Here is a 16,394-nt window from a genome sequence, read left to right on the forward strand (position 1 = left end):
CCCATCAATGCTGATGTTTGACAAAAAGTCTCAAATAACAGTTTCAGTAGTTTTTTCCAGCTGTAACACTTCCTTCTAAGAAGAACTATTCTTGATACCTTTTTTTTCGTTCTATCAGTCGTTTTGAATTTTACACATGAATTGAGTGATATGATGAATTTTACTCATGTTTCTGAGTTTGTTAAATATGTTGTTGAATATGTTTGTTTAATAGATGTAACAAATTATGTGTTTTTAATTGCAGGTGAATCACTGATGAAACATCTGCTATAATACTACAAATAAATAGTTTTAAATGTGGAAATAGGCCTTTTCCTAAACATAATAGTGTAGTTAAATCTAACAGCCTCGGTATAGAGCGCCATCTAGAGTTCAAAATAAGACTTCACATCTGGAACAATAATACTAGGGTTCTTTCTGTGTTTGTTTATCGGTCAAACAGGCCGACCTCGAGTCTCTGTGATCTTCTGTCCTTTAATGCAAGTCTGGGGGATTTTTTCCCACCTGTTTATCATCCAGTAAGTGAAAATGGTGAGAAGTACACACATTGGAAGATAAATAATATATAATATGCATACTACAAGCCATATGCATACAGCATGATCTAGAATCATAACCAGGAATCAGCTCCACCATCTAATATAAGTATGTTAAAAAGCTTTTAAAGTGACAGTTATAATACAAGCTGCTGCTCTCAGACTGGCAACTGGGAGAAAGTGGACATCGACTGAGGCCATACAGCAAGCAAAATCTGTTGGGGGTATTTTGTAGGACAGGTGGAGGGGTTTTTGGACTCGGGACAAGCCGACCCATATGGTACAAGGCAACATCAGCCCAGAGAAGAAAGCTGGTAGTAGCCGAGGTCCGGCAGCAAGAGGAGGAAGAGATGCACAAGGCAGTCTCGCAGTCCAAACAGGGACTAACTGGGAAAACCTGGAGAAACGTAAGCTCACCTGGAAGGATCTTTGGGAGATGGAAGGGAACAGACTGAGCTTCATCATCAGAGCCACCTACGATGTTCTTCCCACACCCAAGAACATAAACCAGTGGACTGGAGAAGATCCATTATGTCCTCTCTGTTAAACCCCAGAAACGCTAAGGAAGATCCTCACCAGCTGCAAAACCCTTTTCTAACCCGGTCTTTCCCAAGGCCGTTACACCTGGAGGCACAATCAGGTCCTGGGACAACTGGCGTTTGTACTGGAAGGCAGGAGAACCACCACCAATGCCCTTCCTCTTCCAAAGCATGGATTCTCAAAATCCACTGCCTTCATAAGAGCGGGACAACTTCCAGTGAAGCCAACAAGCGTGGCGCACAAGTCCTAAAAAGTGAAGCCAAAGTGTCTCGAACGCCCCCAGGTGGCTGGTCCCAGTATAGGTCATAAACCCCACCCTCCCCATGAAGTCTAATGGACGCAATGGAAACTAAACAATCAAATTACACTTCAAATACATTTTTTCCAAATATAATTTCTGCCATTTTTAAATAGTATTTGTCATGCTGATGTAAGTTTAAAGGCCATTGCACACCGAGTCCGAAATTCGCATTAGAATTTTTCGGACGTTAAAAAATAAATACGACCTCACGTTATGTCAATCACGCTTGCACACTGCCTCCGAAACTTTCGTCCGTAATAAAAATAATCGGATTGGGTTCGATTTTCTGCGTTTTTCGCATCCACAGGCAGCGTTTTGAGAGGATTTTTGACTATTCAGAGCCACCGACAACATCCAGAATGGCGTCTGACAAGTTGATACACTTGGTCTCACAGCACAAAGCACTGTATGATAAACAAAATGCAGATTACAAAAACACTGAATATAAAGACAGATTGTGGCAGGTGATTCTCGATCGTATTAGAAAAGGAACCACTCCTTTCAATTTGATCGAAATTTCGGATCGATTAAGGTGTGATTGAGCAGCCAATTCGAATACTAATGTATTATTTGGTTAAAAAACTAAAGCCTGTAGGCTACAGCTGTTCTGTCTGCCCAGTGCTTCCGCCGGCTGGCCGGCCGTGTGTGTGTGTGTGTCTGTTCAGGATGGATTAGTTCACGATAATTGGTAGTCTTCTTTTTAATATGTGGCTCCAGTGTCGCTAGCAAATCGTCAAACTGTTCCACTGACATTCTGAAGTAAATTTTAAATCGCTCGGGATAATTTCGTAACTCCTTAATTAGGAGGTGAAACTCTCCTTCCTCTCGTCGCAAAGTCAGAATTGGATGGACTAATATTTCCTCTTTCTTTTCTTTTTAAGAAGAGACAGGGCAACAAAATCATCCTCACTGCTTGACGAATCCATTTTATATTGTTTGCGTTTTTTCCACAAATGTGTAAAAAATACGCATCGGACTCAGTGTGCAAGGTTTCGTGCGTGACGAATTTTTAGGCTGACGAACACGAAAAAACGCATACGAAAAATTCGGACTCAGTGTGCAATGGCCTTAAGTGTTCATTTTTCTTTTAAATAAGTTTGGTCTTAGTTATTTGATGCTATAAAAACGGGAATGTGACGTCATGATTGACAGCTGTGATTGACAGCTTCTCTAAACGAAGTAGACGGGAAGCTCAGTTAATCACAACTAACCTCAGGCCGGACCTGATCCTGTGGTCAACCTCACAAAAGTCCCTGTTCATTGTGGAATTAACTGTGCCATGGGAGGCTACAGTTAGTGAAGCGAATGAACGAGGCTGAAGTACTCAGACCTAGCAGCCGAAGCAGGACAACGGGGCTGCAAAACCCAGTTGCTCCCAGTAGAGGTTGGTTGCAGAGGTTTTGTAGCCACAGGGTACTGAAGGGGTTCAGTCAGAGGACAGGCCTTCTGACAAGCTGTTAGGTCACTGTCAGAGAATGATGAGCAAAGCAGAAACCGGCTATGGATAAATCGGAAGGATCATGAGGATCATACAAAATGACCAAGAGAGGTAAAAGTAGAGGGGAGCGCACAAGTGTTGCTTTTGAGCCCTTTGGAGGTGTTGTGAGCCTATCAGCGAAAACATCAAGGAATGATGGTTCCGACCTGATGACCCTAATGAAGTGATTACCCCTAATTAAGTGATTACCCCTACCCTCCACTCAAGATGTTAAGAAAGTGCCGATTTTTCTTCAAGGATTGTACTATCAATTTCTAAACGCTCAACACACTGGGTTGAGTTTGGACTGAGATTAACAGCTAGTTGGCTTCTACATTGATCACCAGTTGTATGATATCGATTAAATTGATTAATGGCTCCATCTGGTGTGTTTTTGAAGAACAGCATCATCACTGTGAGCTCATCAGGAAACACTATAATACTGATGATATGTGTGACCAATCAGGATGTGCGTCCAACAATATATTCACATGAGTTAGGGCTTGAGCTTTACACTTTGAAGTACGATTTTGAGTACATTTTTACAAGGAAATACTAATTCAGTCTTTTCTAATTTATATTTATCTAAGTTATATGCTGATTATTAGTTATTATTTGTGGCATTTACTAGCAATTTCTGAGTGAAATTTTGTTTCAAAGACAGTTTCGGCAAAGACAGCATTAATCTGATTGATTATTGGATTGCTATCAAAATACTAAAGTGTATTTTAACATTCCTTAAAGAAAAATGCAGTGAATGACTAAATTACACTTACTAACGACAGAAACACTGAAGCTCTTTATGATTCTGCTGTTCATCTGTAGTTTATAGAGTCCAGAGTCTGTGTTTCTGGTGTTTGTGATGGTCAGAGATCCAGTCTGAGAATGTAAAAATGTGTTTTTATGCAGTGTTTTTTTTACTAATGTGACATAAAAGTAGATTTTTTTTTTAAAACAAAAAAAGAATAACTTTAACAAGCTAAACTATTGAATGGCAGTGTTATATGATCATTGTGTATTTATTGCGTTTCTCGCTCAGTTTCTCAGCATGCTCAACATGTTTGTGTGATTAAAAGCATGACAGGAAGAAGCTCTTCACCTTCAAACTAAACACACAAACTCTGAACGGCCATTTTCTCACCTAAGATGTTTGTCCACTAACAGATCAAACCACATTTCTGAAGAAACCCGACCGCAGCAGTTTCAGTTTGACTCAGAAGATGAACGTCAGTAAAACTGTGAGATCAGACACGCTTTTAACTCTACATATATATACTAAAATTGAGAACTGAATAAATAAAAAAACAATTTTAAAATCCCTAGACTTAGTCTTTATTTTACCATGAAAAGTTATTCATCCAATATTCAGACAATATTCTTCTATTTTTACATTTAACACAGTCAGGCAAGTGTGCAATTTGAACGAATCATTAAAATCTATTAAAATAATGATTAAATTCAAGTTGGAATAACTCGACGAGGAGCTGCTCATAATGAGTAACAGTAAATAACATTAATGAGATTCACTCACAGTAACTACATCATTCATTCCTGCCGCAGTGCATGCTGGGAACTCGACTAGCAGCAAGGATTTTTAAAATCTGTTTTAATCTTCTGTTAATGTAAATTGGGCATAGGAACATAGTTTAAATATGTGTGTGTGTGTGTGTGTGTGTGTGTGTGTGTGTGAGAGAGAGAGAGAGAGAGAGAGAGAGAGAGAGAGAGCGAAAGCGAGAAAGAGAGAGTGTGTGTGTGTGTGTGTGTGTGTGTGTGTGTGTGTGTGTGTGTGTGTGTGTGTGTGTGTGCATTAGGAGGGTCAGACTCTGTCGAGGGAGGTCTTGCTCACATTACTTCTGTTGTGTTTGTTTAGATCAGTTGTGCTAGTGTTATTACATCAGAAAATGTTTCACATGTTTGTTTTGTTCTGTTTGTGTTTCTGCCGTCTGATCGGTAAGTTATGAACATATTTGTGACGTTTATTTACATCTCAGAGTAATAAACTCATGCGGCGGTTCAAATTAGATTATTTTCATCCACTGTGATCAAATCTCTTGATGTTTTAGGTATTTTAGTTTCAATGATTACAAATGTAATTCCTACCAAGAAATGACTTAATTTTAAATACTGAAGAAATACTAATTTTCAGTAATCATAAAAAACTACAAAAGTCATGGAAATTCAGTAATAAAATATGTGTTGAATACTATATCCAGAATATTTAAACTTGTACTTTCAAGCTGTATTTCATTTATCATATAATTTTAAACTGATCTCAGACTTTCTAAACCAACATGAGCATTAATCTGAAAACCTGTTCATGTTCATCAGGAGTGTTTGCTGCCGAAACAAATGAAATACAGTCAGTGTCAGTGATGGAGGGAGATTCTGTCACTTTACACACTTCTGTTGATAAAATACATGAAGACTACAATAACATAGCATGGAAATATGGAGCTGAAAAGTATTTTATAGCTGAAATCAGTAGAAAATATGGGATCTTAACATATAACGGCACTGATGGGAGATTCAGAGACAGACTGAAGCTGGACGATCAAACTGGATCTCTGACCATCACAAACACCAGAACTGAACATGCTGGAGTTTATCAACTAGAGATAATAGGACAGACACTGACATCAAAAACATTCAGTGTTTCTGTCTATGGTGAGTCGAGATGTAATTCCTCCTGTGCTTCTTGTTTTTATTAGCTATTTACATATTGAAATGTTTAATTATGTTATAGTTTGCTCATCAACACAATAATGAACTAAAAATAACACTTTAGATTTATCCATATTTCTGTTCATTAATCTAATCTTTCTCAGCTCGTCTGCCTGTTCCTGTCATCATCAGTAACTCTTCACACTGTTCTTCATCATCATCATGTTCATTGGTGTGTTCATCAGTGTTGAATGTGTGTGATGCGACTCTCTCTTGGTACAAAGGAATCAGTGTATTGTCCAGCATCAGTGTGTGTGATCTCAGCATCAGTCTCTCTCTACCTCTGGAGGTGGAATATCAGGATAAAAACACCTACAGCTGTGTGCTGAACAATCCCATCAGTAACCAGACCACACATCTGGACATCAACACACTCTGTCACACATGTGCAGGTACCACAGCACTGATGATAGATGTGTGTATACAGATTCACTCACACTAATGACTCTCTTCCTCTAGTCTCTCTGATAGTGTTGATCTCTGCTGGATCTCTGATGATTGTTGCTGGATTCGGGATCTTCTGGATCTGCTGGAAACACAGAAAAACTGACCCAAAATGCAAGTGTTTCCTACTTCTTTTAACAAGCATTATAACAAATAACAATAATAACAATTATAATTAAAGTAGACTATACGCTGATTTCACGCAGCCGCCATTTTGAAATCGAAAGTGAGGCTCCGGTGGGAAAAACCCCGGAAGTAAAGATAAACAACAATGCCTTTGGACTACCAACCTGAAGCTGCTGCCGCGATTTACACTATTGAATGTTAATATCCAATATAGGATTTGTATATAGTTCATTCCTGCTTCTTTTTTTACTTTTTGAATTATATATATAAAAAAAAATTTATTTATAAAAAAATGTCACTGTAGTCTAAAGTAGCATATAGAAGAAATGTATATACAGTTTTAGAATTGACACAACATCATTAAACACAACAATATGCCATCGCATTCACGACTCTCCTGTGATTAAAGGCGACACTTCCGGTTTTCTTCCCACCGGAGCCTCGCTTTCGATTTCAAAATAACGGCTGCGTGAAATCAGCGTATTACAGCCCTAAAAACACGTTGTAAAAAAAATAATTTGAGTTTTGTAGTTTTTAATCTCTTCCTGTTGTTCAAACAGTTCAGATTTGTGAAGATGAGAAAACTTCTGTTGTTATGTTACTTCATCCATCGTTCTATGAAAGAAACGCACAAACATCGGTAAGATCATTTTTACATTTTAAAGCAACTGAGAAACACTAAAAGATTGGAAGATATTTTAATATTATAATAAATAAATAAAATGTTCTAAAAGTGTTGCAGAAAATTATAATAAAATACAACTGTATAATTGTGCAAAGAACAATAAAAAAAACATTAACTTTTAAAGGGAGGAAGAAACTCAAACTCTTCTGTATTCAGACACAAATTCATTCATGAAACTCATGTCACACTTGTGTTTGGTATTTTGGCATTCACAAAATTGTCAATTTTCCCATTCAGCTTGTGTTATGGTTATGATTTAACACAGTTAGGCCTGGGCTGCGTTTCCCAAAAGCATTGTAAGAGTAAGTTTATCATAGAGACCATTGGTGGCAATTGTTCTACGATATTTGATCATTTAAAAAAACATTTTTTTTTTATTATTATTATTTTAAATATCTTATTATATCTTGTGTGATGTCTTTTACAGAGAGCTGAAGAGGAGAGTATTGTGGAGTATGTGTCTGTCAGCGTGAGAAGATGATTCATTTTCAGCAGGATTGAGTCTTTCCCTCTAGTTTTCCTTTGAGAATAATGAGAAAATCCCAGCGGACAAACAGCCGGATCATTCTGACGGGTTTGAAGTGAGATATTCAGAGATTGATGAAATGATCTCCTAAAACTTCAGGAGACTTTGCATTGTAACACAAAAACTTTTAACAAATTATGTAAATCTTATGGCCCACCATTTTCATGTTTGACTCTTAATTCAGACCATGTGCACAAAATACTCATCAAAAGAAGTGAAAGAGAGCCCTGAAAACCTTAAAAAATGATCTGAAATCAACTGTGATATTACAGTGAATTATGAAAATATTAGGCTTATTGATATTCAAAGGAATACATATATTCATTATCTTATCACGCTTTGATACGCAGTGTTACTGTAGTTTCAGTAGATATTTCCAGCAAGAGGAGCAAAGCTTCATATATAGCACACTATTTTTATAAAGATTATATCCTGTTTTTGTCTGTCAGTCTCATTTTAAGAATAAATTCAATGTCTGACTCACTGTTGTATTATTTATGGCATCATGCAGATGATCAGTGGCTGTAGTTTTCATCAGTTTTGGGGAGTAACAAACTAAATGGAGAAACGCTGTTAATCAAAGGCACTACACATTTTGTAATTTAATTTAGTTATTTAAGGCCGTGATCTATTATGTGACAGATGAGTTTGGTTCACGAAACAAATCCACCAAAATTCAATAAAAACAAACACTACCTGCCAGTTCTTACTCTTTAGTCTTTGGCGTGTGCGTGACCAAATGTCACGTGACTGATCACGTCATAATAAATCTCCGCACAAGACAACTAGGCCAACATATTAAAAACATCAAAAAGAAATAACCAGGAATTAACCTTTCAAAAATCAGCTCCACCATATAAGTTGGTAATATTAAATAAAAAGCAATTAAAATTACAGTTGATAAGACACATATTGCTAAGGACTGAGAGAACAACCTTTAGTATGTGAAAGTGTTTTTTATATAAACACTTTCACATTCTAAAGGTAACACAGATTAGCTTATATCTCCATCACAGCACATGTTAGTGGGTGGGATATATTAGGCAGCAAGTGGACATTTTGTCCTCAAAGTTGATGAGTTATAAGCAGGAACAATGGACAAGCGTGAGGATTTGAGTGAGTTTGACTCCTGGGTCAGAGCATCTCCAAAACTGCAGCTCTTGTGGGGTGTTCCCGGTCTGCAGTGGTCAGTATCTATCAGAAGTCACAACTCACAGGACTTAAAGGATCTGCTTTTAACATCTTGGTGCCAGATCTCACATCACACCTTCAGGAGTCTAGAGGAGTCCATGCCTCCACGGGTCAGGGCTGTTTCAGCAGCAAAACGGGGAGCAACACAATATTAGGATGGTGGTCATAATGTTATGCCTGATCGGTGTATATCAAATATCAAAATACCAATATAGGCCTATATATATATATATTAAAAAAATACAAAAATAAACTTTTACAGAGTAAACTTGTGAATGGCAGTGTTAAATATGATCATTGTGTTTCTATTGTTTTTCTGTTTCTGTGTGAAGCAGTTTCTCATCATGTTTCTGTAGATTAAAGTTTAAAGCAGTCTCACATATAAGATGTCCGTCCACCCAACTGATCAAACAAAAAGAAAAAAGAAAGAAAGAAAAAACCCACAGCAGGTTTCAGTTTGACTCAGAAGCAATGAGATCATAAACGGTTAAAGTTGTTCTTTTCCCCATACGCTATAACTGAGAACTGAATAAATATATACATAAATTTTAAATCACGAGTTACTCTCTATTTTACCATGAAATGTAGTGTTTATATGACATGTGTATATGTTACATGTGTATACGTGTGTGTGTGTGTGTGTGTGTGTGTGTGTGTGTGTGTGTGTGTGTGTGTGTGTGTGTGTGTGTGTGCATTAGGAGGATCAGACTCTGTCGGGGAGGATTCACAAGCTTGTGTTTGTTAAGATCTGTTGTGCGTTCATTGATAGTCTTATTAGATCAGGCGTTTCACTGAACAGCTGCAAATGTTTCACATGTTTGTTTTGTTCTGTTTGTGTTTCTGCCTTCTGATCGGTAAGTTATGAACATATTTGTGTTGTTTATTCACATATCAGAGTAATAAACTCCTGCGACGGTTCAAATTAGATTATTTTCATCCACTGTGATCAAATCTCTCTTGTTGGTTTAGGTATTTTAATTTCAATGATTACAAATGCAAATCCTCCCATGAAATGTCTAAAAAATTATTCAAATAATTTTAAATACTTCTGCAGTAAACATAACCAACTACAAAAGTCATGGCAATTCAGTAATTAAAAATGTGTTGAATATATATAGCATATTTAAACTTGTACTTTCAAGCTGTATTTAATTTATCATATAATTTTTATTTGATTCTTCAGCAGTTCATTTAAAACACAATAAAGATAAAATTATTGATTCACTCGCGTCTGTTTGTTCGTAGTGTGACTTTCATTTAGTTTGTAGTCTCTGCTGATGTTAAAGGTTACAAACTGATCTCAGACTTTCTAAACCAACATGAGCATTAATCTGAAAACCTGTTCATGTTCATCAGGAGTGTTTGCTGCCGAAACAAATGAAATACAGTCAGTGTCAGTGATGGAGGGAGATTCTGTCACGCTAAACTCTAATGTTACTGAAATACATGAAGAATACAATAGCATACTGTGGAAATATGGAGATGAAAAGTATTTTATAGCTGAAATCAGTAGAAAATATGGAATCTTCTCCACATATAATGGCACTGATGGGAGATTCAGAGACAGACTGAAGCTGGACGATCAAACTGGATCTCTGATCATCACAAACACCAGAACTGAACATACTGGAGTTTATAAACTAGAGATAATAGGACAGACACTGACATTAAAATCATTCAGTGTTTCTGTCTATGGTGAGTAGAGATCATTTGCTCAAACGTTCACATATTTTTTTTTAATTAAAATAATCTTTGGTTCAGTACAAATCAAGCAGAATCCACAGCATATGTGTTATAATGTTGGTTACCACACAAATTCAAACTCGTCAGGAATTAAAAAGAAAAAAATCAAGGTTACATTGAGGTGCTTACAATGGAAGATAATGAGGTAAAAAAAAGAAGAAAAAAAAAGATATAAAAGTAGAAATGTGAAGCTTATAATTTCATAAACACACATACATCAATTCTTCTGTCAACACTAGTGTATTATTTGAGCTGTAAAGCTGTTTAAATCATCATTTTTCCAGGCGTTTTAGGGTTTGCGGTGTTAAGACACAGTTAAGAATGTAACTTTACACAGGACCTAAACAGTATTTTAGTGTTTACAGACTGACCCAATTGACGTCCATTGTAAGCGCCTCGCACTGTAACCTACATTTCTTCTTAAAAAATTATAATAATTAAAACAAGGGGCGAGTCATAATTACTTTTGTGGTTATCAACTTCATGCATCACAAATGCAGTTGACTGAGCTTAGTTTGTACTGAACTCTGAATATTCCTTTAATTATTTACATAATGAAATGTTTCCTCATTATATTTTGAGATGATGGAAACACTGACCGATAACACACTACACCAGATTGATGTTTAGATTTCTCTTTATTCTCTCATATTTTCCAGCTCGTCTGCCTGTTCCTGTCATCATCAGTAACTCTTCACAATGTTCTTCATCATCATCATCATCATCATCAAATTGTTCACTGATGTGTTCAGTGTTGAATGTGTGTAATGCGACTCTCTCCTGGTACAAAGGAATCAGTGTATTGTCCAGCATCAGTGTGTGTGATCTCAGCATCAGTCTCTCTCTACCTCTGGAGGTGGAATATCAGGATAAAAACACCTACAGCTGTGTGCTGAACAATCCCATCAGCAACCAGACCACACATCTGGACATCAACACACTCTGTCACACATGTGCAGGTACCACAGCACTGATGATATATGTGTGTGTTTACTGACCTGATCTCTGTCTTCTGTTGTAGATCAGACTGACACATTTAGTCTCTCTTTTCCTCTCCTTCAGTTCCTCCAGTCTCAGTGTCTCTGATAGTGTTGATCTCTGCGGGATCTCTGATGATTGTTTCTGGATTCGGGATCTTCTGGATCTGCAAGAAATGTAGAAAAATTGACAGAGAAGGCAAGTGTTACTTACTGCTTTTAAACATTATAATAAACAAAACTTTATACCCTAAAATATACTATAAATATTTAGTCAACTGATAGCCCTAAATATAATTTAAACGTATTATTCTGTATACACCTTTGAGATTATTTATATGAAAAGAAACCAAAATAATATGTGTAGTTAGTGTATAAAAAAGACAAACAAAAAAAACAGATCCTTCTTTTCTCAAATTGCACCAAAAGATAAAAAATACAAAAGCTTTCTCCACTTTATGAACATAATTTTACATGTTCCATAATTATTCCATGTACATGTTACATAATTTCCTATTGTCGCTGTAAAGCTGCTTTGAAACAATCTATATTGTTGAAAGCGCTATATAAATGAAGGTGACGTGTAAAGATGCAGCGGGTGCTAAAGTTAAAATATGTTATTGATTACTTTTGTTCAACTTGTTGAGCATCAATTTCACCAAACAAAGAATGCATTTGACTTAAATGTCCTGCCTGGGTTTGATTTATAAATTATGTGTAAAAAATGACTCTCTAATTTTTAAGTGACAGTTCAAAATTAAATTTAATCAAATAAAATTTGTTAATATCATTTTTTTTTAAAGGTCTGTGTTAAACGTTTAATGAAATCTGTGCATTTATGCTTTAACTTTGATGGCTATAATAATAATAATAATAATAATAATAATACATACAGTATGTTAAAGAATCAGATCTAATTAGTATTGAGTTGTGTTGTTTTAATGCATCTATTATCATTGAAACAGTTGAGACTCGCGAAGACGAGATCACTTACGCTGAACCAGCGTTCTACAAAAGAAACGCACAGAAAACGGTAAGACAATGTTATTAATTTATGTTGTGTTTCTCTGTATTATTTCAGCAGTGAGTCAGATGGAGATCAGTGTGTGCAAATTGTGTTTTTGACTGTATAATGATCCATCAAACACAACAGCACCAAATCAGATGTTTAATAAAAGCCATAAGATTATCAATGCAAGAAAAACATATGTTATTTTCCTATTGTGTTGTTTGGATCACATCACAGATTACATTTTTAGCAAGCAATTATAGTCATCTGAACTTTAATACATTTTTAAAGCAACTGGGAAACACTGAAAGACTGCAGGACCTCTAAACTTCATCTATAAAGGATTGTAATTACATTGAGGAAAACATTTAAACAATTAATGGTTTGCACAACAAGACTAGAACAAGCCAATTTAAACAAATGATGTTTTGTTGAACCTAATAAATTTAAGTTTTTGTGTCAGATTAACATGTTAGCAAAACCGGTTGAGAACCACTGATATAGAAGATGATGTTTGATGTCATTTCCTCAAGATGTTTAAGTTTGCATGCAGTGCTGATAAATGTTATTAGAAAAACTATATACAGTAACTATATAAAACTATATTTCTTGTGTTGAGTTTTTACAGAAAGTTGAAGAGGAGGATCATGTGGATTATGCACCAGTCACAATGAGAAGATGAACAAACTTCAGTCTTTTTACAAGACCCAACTGTGTGACCTGCGTCAAGTCCGAGTCTATGGTTGAGTTTTTGGTGAGAATCACCATATTGTATCAGGACGTCCCAGCAGACGCAGAGCAGGATCAAAGTTTAAAGTATTAAATGAAGTGGTCTTCAAAAAACTACAAACAAACTTGCCTTTTTAACCAATTAAATCATATGGTTTATTGGAGCATTTCATGTTTGACTTTTCAAGTCTTAAAGGGACCATGCGTGTAATCTCATGAAAAACACAGATGCAAAACACTCATGAACACTGTGGTCTCATGTATTCACATCTGTACAGAAATGTGGTTTGATCTGCTGGGCGGATGGACAGCTTGTGCATGAGTGTTTCTGCTGATGGACGTGTGTGTTTGATGTCAGTTTGTGATCGTCTCTGTCTGAGGTGTGAATAGTCTGTGTATAGCCTGTGGTTGAAGGACTTTTTCCATTCCTGCTCACATGAAACCGTCGACTTCTGCTCTAGAGAAAACCTGCTTTACTACAACATACTGAACTCAGCACTGGTGTTTAACAAAAATATAATATACTTTGCGTGTGTGATGATCAATACTCATGCAGTGATCCTGCAGTTAAGCAGTGCGACACTCTCAGGGTCATATCCTTACAAAGGTCATATCATTTTTCTGCCAGTGTTTGGGTAATTTTAAGAATAAATGCAATGTATGACTTACAATTTATGATTTATGTTTGATGGTTGTTAATTTATTTTGTTTTCATCAAGTATAGACTAGAAACTAACTAAACGCTGCTAGCAATCTTGATTTTTTTCAGTAGCATGACAGTGGTCCTGTCCATAAAACATAAAGGTAGAAATGCATAGAATGAGATCAAGATCATAATTAGATAGGAAATCTCACCTTAAGTTTCCTTGATAGTGGTAAAGTCCAGATGCAGTGATGAGGACAGCTCAAGATATCCACTCCTGCTCCAGTTCTGTAGGATGATGACGAATCAGGGAACAAAACACAGGTGTAGGTGAAGAAGTGTTGATCCTACAAATAAAACAAACCACTTTTTTCCTTCTTTCTTTCTTTCTTTTATAAATTAATATCCCTAATTAGCAAATATGTAGTTATTGCAGTGTCCTGGAGGATTTGAGTAGGCTACCTGTTTAGTAGGCTAGGGTTGTTTACTAGTCAAAGTGCCCACATCTGTGTGCTTTTCTCAGTCTTTGTGATCTTCTGGTTTGATGTCTCGGTTCCCTCCTTCAATGTGTGTCTGAGGGACTTTTCACCTGATTCATCATCATCTTCATTCAGGTGAAAATCTGCTCACTTAAAATTACAGCACGTCTCCTCAACAATCAAAGAATCAATCAAAAACCTAGAATAAATGTGGTAGCTATATTTGCTTTGTCAAGCATCAAAGCCTATGCTGTTTTTATAAAGGATATTAATAATGTTCATTGTCATGGCGTGGAGAGATTGAACATGGTAATTATATTTCTCCACAAAATAGTACAGTTATTGTTCCTATTATAAAATTATAATTTGAGATCTTCAAAGAGTGTAAAAGAAATGATAAATAATATTAAAATGTTATCTAGGTTTCTCCTGTCTTTTGTGCTTTTGGTTTAGTCCTGTTACTTAGTTTCTCCTATGTTCTAATTAGTCATGTCTTTCACCTGTGTCCTGTTAATTATCCTGTTAGCCCCAGTGTATTTAAGCCCCAGTGTTTGTTGGTTCTTGTCTTTGTATGGTTGTGTTTTCCTGGTATTCTCCTGAGTTCCTGTAACCTGACTTTGTGAATAAACCAGCTGCATTGAAATTCTGTTCCCTTGTCTTCAGCAACCTGCACAAACCTGACAGAAGAACTGACCTTAAAAAAAAAAAACCTCCAGAGAAAGCCTCCAGCTGAAAATGGAGATCTGTAAGCAGGCCTTTGTGGGAACCCGCCAAGCTGTGTTCTGTGGGATCTGTGGAGGTCACAGGGGAGGATATGGGTGATATGGGTCCAGACAGCTTTTCCAGCACCAACATCTCTGCAATCTAAACCCAGTCATCTACCCATCAGAGTCCGATTCAGATTTCGACTTAGAGTCCGACTCTGAATCCTATTCAGATTCCGATCCAGAGCCCGAGTCTTCCGTCTGTGCCACTGAGTCAAATCCTGGTGATTCAAGTCCGGTTCCGAGCCCAGTAAAACCAGAACCTGAACCAGTCATCTGCACAGTCAAGCTTATTTCCGAGTTTGATGACTTCACCAATCTCCCTCTCATTGGCCCAGAGGATCCAGAACCTGAGCCTGTCGCCTGCCCGCCAGACCCTGAGCCCGTCGCCTGCCCGCCAGAACCTGAGCATGTGTTGTCCGCCCTGCCAGAGACTGTTCATGCTGCACTTGAGTCTGCTCTGGAAGACACAGTGCTCATTGTGGTGTCCATGGCTGTTTTGTGTGGGTGGGCAGCACACACATCAGTTACAGCCCATGAACTCAGCCCCGAGTTTCCTGATATGCTGGTCTTGTCCAGCCCCGAGTTCTCCAATCCGCTGGTCCTGCCAAGCTCAGAGCCCAAGGAGTCCAGTCCTGAACGCCAAGAGCCAATCTTTGTGATTGGCTGCGTCCGAAACCGCATACTTCCCTACTATATAGTAGGGAAAAAGCAGTAGGCGAGCGAATAAGTATGTCCGAATCCTTAGTATCCGTAAAAGAGTAGGTGAGAATTACCAGAGTGACGTACTAATTATCGTGAGATTCGGGCGTACGTATACTTATAGTGCATCCGAATATGCCTACTTTCCTACTATATAGTAGGGGAAAACAGTATTTGAAAGGAGTGGTATGTCCGAAACCTCAGTACTCATAAGAGTAGGCGAGAAGTTCCCGGGTGGCTTACTGTTTCAGCCCAGATTTGTGTGCTCGACCGATAGATACTCTTCTATCCCAGGAGGCCACGCGAGAGGATACGTCATTATCAAACATCGCAGAGATCAGCGACGCGGGTGCTTTCAAATGTGAGTAAACACGGTTCCTTTTGTTAAAATTGCATGTGTTGAACTACAGTAGAGTAAACTGTTGAATTGTTGAAGGTGTAAAGACGTTACACAGTATAGTATGTGATTTTGCTGTAAAAACACGTTTTATGTATAACATTATAGCTAACAGGGGAGCTCCAGTAAAGACACGTAAGTTACGTCTCTAAAGTGGATTTATATAAACCATATACATCTTAAAGACGCTTATTTTAAATGTCTATTTACATCTGACAGGACAATCTTCAATAAGTATTTCAGAAGAGCACATCACAACATGAAATAGACATCTGAGTGATGTGTGCTATTATGTAGAATAAATCTATAAAGTAATAAACATAAGTTATCTATTTTATTTGTCCATTACTGTTGATAAATTGAGGAACATTTATGTTGGATAAAAAGTTGTGACATGTAAATGT

At 37.1% G+C, this 16,394-nt stretch overlaps 2 protein-coding genes across 2 annotated transcripts; both read left to right on the plus strand.

Moving 5' to 3' along the window:
- The first annotated feature begins 4,694 nt into the window (after nucleotides 1-4,694).
- On the plus strand, nucleotides 4,695-7,836 carry LOC308702654 (CD48 antigen-like). The gene is made up of 6 exons (XM_081385663.1): nucleotides 4,695-4,804; nucleotides 5,183-5,518; nucleotides 5,680-5,967; nucleotides 6,035-6,133; nucleotides 6,706-6,785; nucleotides 7,258-7,836. The coding sequence occupies exons 1-6, from the start codon at nucleotides 4,756-4,758 to the stop codon at nucleotides 7,309-7,311; spliced, it is 906 nt and encodes a 301-aa protein (XP_081241789.1). The 5' UTR covers nucleotides 4,695-4,755; the 3' UTR covers nucleotides 7,312-7,836.
- Nucleotides 7,837-9,268: 1,432 nt separating this feature from the next.
- LOC308702655 (CD48 antigen-like) lies at nucleotides 9,269-14,767 on the plus strand. The gene is made up of 6 exons (XM_081385664.1): nucleotides 9,269-9,401; nucleotides 9,904-10,242; nucleotides 10,950-11,249; nucleotides 11,353-11,466; nucleotides 12,233-12,300; nucleotides 12,905-14,767. The coding sequence occupies exons 1-6, from the start codon at nucleotides 9,353-9,355 to the stop codon at nucleotides 12,956-12,958; spliced, it is 924 nt and encodes a 307-aa protein (XP_081241790.1). The 5' UTR covers nucleotides 9,269-9,352; the 3' UTR covers nucleotides 12,959-14,767.
- Nucleotides 14,768-16,394: the final 1,627 nt, after the last annotated feature.

This window comes from Scardinius erythrophthalmus (assembly GCF_964197995.2).
Source record: "Scardinius erythrophthalmus genome assembly, chromosome: 14".
Taxonomy (NCBI): Eukaryota; Metazoa; Chordata; class Actinopteri; order Cypriniformes; family Leuciscidae; genus Scardinius; species Scardinius erythrophthalmus.

Coding starts and splice junctions, on each gene's coding strand:
- LOC308702655 (XM_081385664.1), top strand. CDS start 9,353: ATGTTTCACATGTTTGTTTTGTTCTGTTTGTGTTTCTGCCTTCTGATC. Junction 11,250..11,352: donor ACTCTGTCACACATGTGCAG/GTACCACAGCAC, acceptor CCTCTCCTTCAG/TTCCTCCAGTCTCAGTGTCT. Junction 12,301..12,904: donor AAAGAAACGCACAGAAAACG/GTAAGACAATGT, acceptor GAGTTTTTACAG/AAAGTTGAAGAGGAGGATCA.
- LOC308702654 (XM_081385663.1), top strand. CDS start 4,756: ATGTTTCACATGTTTGTTTTGTTCTGTTTGTGTTTCTGCCGTCTGATC. Junction 6,134..6,705: donor CAGAAAAACTGACCCAAAAT/GCAAGTGTTTCC, acceptor TTGTTCAAACAG/TTCAGATTTGTGAAGATGAG. Junction 6,786..7,257: donor AAAGAAACGCACAAACATCG/GTAAGATCATTT, acceptor TGTCTTTTACAG/AGAGCTGAAGAGGAGAGTAT.